This window comes from Bipolaris zeicola (genome assembly GCF_000523435.1).
Source record: "Bipolaris zeicola 26-R-13 unplaced genomic scaffold scaffold_522, whole genome shotgun sequence".
Classification (NCBI taxonomy): Eukaryota; Fungi; Ascomycota; class Dothideomycetes; order Pleosporales; family Pleosporaceae; genus Bipolaris; species Bipolaris zeicola.
In genome coordinates, this window is record NW_006912571.1 from 599 (window position 1) to 5,613 (window position 5,015).

The 5,015-nt window shown below is 48.1% G+C and overlaps 2 protein-coding genes across 2 annotated transcripts; both read right to left on the reverse strand.

The window, feature by feature from the left end:
- Nucleotides 1-275: 275 nt before the first annotated feature.
- COCCADRAFT_10318 (glycoside hydrolase family 17 protein) lies at nucleotides 276-1,271 on the reverse strand (the record flags this gene model as incomplete). The annotated part of the gene is made up of 2 exons (XM_007720577.1): nucleotides 276-472; nucleotides 536-1,271. 2 exons carry the CDS (start codon nucleotides 1,269-1,271, stop codon nucleotides 276-278), a joined length of 933 nt encoding a protein of 310 aa, XP_007718767.1.
- A 1,481-nt stretch (nucleotides 1,272-2,752) lies between these two features.
- On the reverse strand, nucleotides 2,753-2,974 carry COCCADRAFT_113005 (uncharacterized protein; the record flags this gene model as incomplete). The annotated part of the gene is made up of 1 exon (XM_007720578.1): nucleotides 2,753-2,974. A coding segment is annotated over one exon (222 nt), but the record flags the coding sequence as incomplete, so codon positions are not given.
- Nucleotides 2,975-5,015: the final 2,041 nt, after the last annotated feature.

Below are 5,015 nucleotides of genomic sequence, written 5' to 3' on the forward strand. Positions count from 1 at the left end.
AGCCAAGCATTTAGTACCATTTTGTTACTACAGGAACGTCAAGGTGGAAAAGTGGGGGTGGTGGTTTCAGCCCCTTTGATTAGGTATTGGCATGTGGCTGAGTAGATGGATTGGGAAATCGTTTGATCTTTGTTTTTGATATTACGGGACCATGTATCCAATGGATGTATGATTTGACTATTTTTCTACACTTTTGGATTACATATTATACACGAGTAGATGTAGTAACCATTAAGTTATCCCATTGTGAATATCGCTTTTTGGGTGCTAGGTGTCTAGCAAGTGAGGTCAAAGTAAGGTGTGTTGTTCTGGAGAGGCGTAATGGCAAAGGACAAATCAGTCTGGCCAGCATTGGCATCCTTGAGGGTGTACCAGAAGGTTGTGCGGACACCGAAGAGGGAGCAACCGACTTCCTTCCAGTAACGCTTCATGTTGTCGAGAGAAGCAATGGCATCACGAGAGACGGGTCCAACTGTGAAGGGAGTTAGCAATTGTTATAGGCCTGGAGGTCATTTGGACTCGTAGATAAACTTACTTCGTGGCCAACCAGTCTCGGTGATGATGACTTCCTTTCCGTCTGCTACGCTCGCAGTCTGGGCGACAGAAGTGAAGAAGTTATCGCGTGCATTGTCAATGGAGTTTGGCCTGTCGCTTTCAAAGTAGGGGAAAGAGTTGTGACCGAGCCAGTCCACAGCGCGGGCAACGCCACGGTTCTCCGCTAGGGTCCAGGCAGTCCATGTGTCGACGTGGCCAACGGGGCATTTGGCGAGTCCGGTTCCACGAACCCAGTCACGGAGCCAACCGATGTATCCCTCGATCTCAGCTCCGGTAGCACCGACGCCAGCTTTGTTCTTGATTCCCTGCTCGCTGCTGCGGTATAGGTCCTCAGATCCTACACTGATTCCGATAATCCTGTCTGTGAAAGGAGTGCCCAGATCCCTAGCAGCTTGAAGGAGGGCGTTGAGTTCCCGCTCATAAGCGGCACGTCCGGCACTAGCCCAGAGACCTACAAGGATTCTTGTATCAGTGTCGATGGCTGCGCGGAAGGCTGAGATAGGCTCTGTTTGGCTGCCGCATTGAATCGATGTGTACAGACGCGCTGTGTTGAAGCCAGATGTTCCAGGAAGGGACTTAGCCTCATTGAAGAAGCGGACGAAGTCGTCGTACCCGCGGCATGAGCCGTCTGCGTTGGTGGCACCATAGTTGAAGCCCTTGGATTGGGCAACGGCAGTGGCCGCTAGAGCGAAGAGTGATGCTGCTTTTGCCCACATATTTTAGAAATTAAAGGGTAGTATGATATGTTGAATGAATATTGGAATGTGGACTTGAGAGAACGGCGTTGATGTGTGCAGAAAGGAGCAAGAATCAAACAACAGTCGGAACTTTATGCTGACATGCAGCCAGAAGTTAAAATAGAATCTTGTCCCTGCGCCATTGTGGTTAGTTGCATGCCAACCCCAAGGATGACGCGGACGAGGCTCGTTCCTTTTGTGTGCCAAGGGCTGTTGAGTGGCGATCTGCCAAGTACCGTGCTGGGCGGAGAGGTCTACAGAGTCTGGGCTTGAGGCACAAAGCAGTACATGTTGTGCAACAATCGTGATTCAGACTACGTTCTGGAACTCCTGTGGACAGAGGATGGAGATGAGGTATGCGGTGAGTGAGAGACGGGCCTGTGAATGGCGTGAGGCGGGTTACGAGGACCCGTAAGCAGGACCGAAGGCGCCGCGTTGAGCCGATCCCTTTCGCGCAAGCGTGTATCGCGGATGCGCCCGTGTGAGATAGCCACGACAGCGCAGGATGAAATGCTGGCACATGCAGGTTCCAGAAGCGCAGGTCCTTTCGCGAAACAAAACATGGATACGCTTGGTTGTAGTGTCAACATGGCACATGAAACCCCGACGCCGACCATCAACCATAGTAGACCCTGGACGGGTATTTCTCCAACCGATGACATCATTCATCAACATATTTGCTTTGCACGGATAGGGCTGCGCTTTCGCCCTGCGTATATTTATTGCCAAGATACCAAAGAAGAAAATCGCCACAGGAAGGATGAAAAACGTAAAGTTTTCCACAACCGCAGCCGAACGCCGTCCGCTTACCTAATGCAGTAATCAATTCTTGTCTGACCATAAGCTTTCCCCAGCATCCTTTACGGCGGTTTAAGTACACCAAATAGAGTTTCCGCCAGCTGCCAGAATTCCATAATGTTAATTTGCGCTGTTATGCAGTTAATAGCGAAAATCCATATGCAAATAGTATCCAGTGGGCGTGGTGAAGTTACAAAATCAGAACGGGGGATTAACTTGGCGTGTTTGAGAAATCCAATTCACCCGTTAGAATATGTTAGCCTCTAGTTATCACATACATACTACAGTTAATCAGTATATATAGTAGCTCTGCTCATATAGCACTATATGATCTATCAAAATGCTAACCTGTTGTTTTTAATATCAATATCTCTACTACTCTTATAGCTTTATTAATGGGAAAGTTAACTTCCTCCATATTTTCCCCCTAGGTGCGTGAAAGTATTGCATAAGGAGTATCGCGCCATCTGTGAAGCTGGTGATATTTAGGTGACTACCATCTTAGTACCTTAGGAGACTCATCGACTCGGTGCGGGCGTGGGGTGGGCGCGTGGTAGAAACAAAAGGCTTGATGCGGTAGCCTGATGGGAGTACAGCAATAGCCTTTCTTACTCCCTTTCCAGTACAGTTTACAGAAGAGAAGATGAAGAGCTAGTAGATTACTAAAATATGTAGTTTTGTAGTAGAACGTAAGCTGCAAAAGCATGGGACCTATAGACAGCGCTTGTTGTTGCATTCTCGGTGTAGTGACGTTGTTGCATCAGGCTGAAGGCGGGGAAGGCGTGGCTGAACTTGCGCACAACATACTTATCAGCTGCAAGGCTGTCCCGCGGCGTTAACTCAGCAGAGCGCTGAGTTACAGGATGAACTTCTTTCATCTCTGCTTCCTAAAAGACCTTCTGATCTTTGCAAAGACATTCTACATCGCGAGCAGACAGGGGGCATGAACGGAAGATAGACCAATAGCGTTAACAAAACGATCCATAGCCAGGACACCATCGCAAAAACTCGTACCAGAGGTTGATACCTTTGAAGAGGAAAAACGTTTGAGGATGGATATGCTGACTGCGGATCTCTAATCTTGCAAACTAGGGATAGCGAGGCTCCGAAGCGAAAACTGTCCCCTCATACGGTGCGTCTTGGCACACTCGAATCGACGTTAGAAAACAGATTCAGCCTGACCATTAGTTCGAAAGTACAGAAACGACGAAAACGAATCAGCGTAGGCAGAGAAACACACAGTGAATGTTCAAGAATATCGACGTCCTCTTGACATTGTGTCTAGGAACCACCCCGCCATTTGTACGAGTATGCCCGCTTTGTTGAGCCGAAGGGTTCCAATTGCTAATATGGTGTTTACTCCAGAGACAACACATAGGCCGAAATGACTCGCCATTTTAGTATTTAGACTCACTGCGATTTATATTACGTCTTCTGTGCCAAAGACAGCACCATTATGCATTATCTGGAGGTTCTGTTCCCCGTTTGTTTCAAAAATACAGAAATACACACAAGGGTCGATTTGTTATATATAGCAGTGGGCCGACAGCACTTTTAATGATTGTATATGCCTAACCTAAAGACGAGGCTCCGGTGTCGCACAATAGTTCATTTTCTCATATCAATGCCTCAACGCTTTGGAGACGGTCGAGGTGGACCACCAGTCATTTCAACCCGTTGTGCCTGTACCGCTGCACCTTCCACACGTAGCGCTGGTGTATACCTTGCCCGAACCTTTACATGACCCACAAGATGCACCATCAGCCTCATAGGCTCTTGACCCAACAGATTTTCCACTGCCGCCGCAACTTCCACAGTCCGTTTTGTACCTTGACGTTCCAGAGCCGTTGCAAGAGCTACACTCGGCCATGTTGTGCGACCTTGTTAAGTCAGTATGCGTCCATCTCGCGTTAGCCAACGAATGTACATACAGTAGTAGACTCTACCAAAATCTTGGTATTTCGAATGTGTTGGGTATAAATGTGTTAAAAGTGATGGAACCTGGACTGCGAAGTGCACGAATAGTTGGCTCTATTTATCTTTGGGATGGAATCGCTAAAGGAGAAAGATCAGCACGTCCTAAGCACCTGACAATCATACTTTCCCGCCTGTGAACCACTTGTTGTTGATGTGATCAGCCATCTCATCTGCAACCCTTGCTATAAAGCTCACCGGACGAAGCCACAATGCAGAGTCAACAGTGTACAGTAATGATGTGCAACGGCTACTGCCTAATTCTTAGAGCTGCCTAAGTGCTTGAGGTTATAGAGCTGACGGGCAGGATTGCAGAAGGCTGTAGTGCGTGTAAGAGGACACCACATAGCCTAGCACGATTAAGCCACCTAGCTCATACCGGTGAGACATGATACGATCATGCACTTTGCATCCATTAGATTATTACCTTACATTCAGCTTCGTATATGCATGCGACTGATCCAAGAGGGTCAAGTATCAATCAGATTAGGGCAGCGTGGCACGCTCGCTGGTGTAGCCTAATGTGACGTCTCTTGGTAAATTGGCATCCTCTTTCCTCTTGGCTCCACACACTCAATCGCGACTGAATATCCGCATGCGGAATTTGCAGCTGACTGCGCAATTGTTACTACCGGAGTAGGAATCATCGTCCGTTGCATCGTGTTTTCACTGGGCGGCATTCTCGTCGTCAAATCCAGAAATGTCAACTACATTTATTGTATTGGCTTGGCGTTTAAGGGAGCCTTGCGATTGGATAGCGAGGGGGTCGAAATTGTTTATACCGCAGAAGGCAAAGGCACTGGACAACTTCTGGCTTTCAGCCTGACTATCAAAGATGCACAAATATGCGCAGTCACGGCCGGACGAAGGACTAAATTCTGTAACGTGTTTTACAAGCGAGCGGGCCATACAAGCGAGCGGGCCACCCCACCAACTTTGCGCACCTCTTTA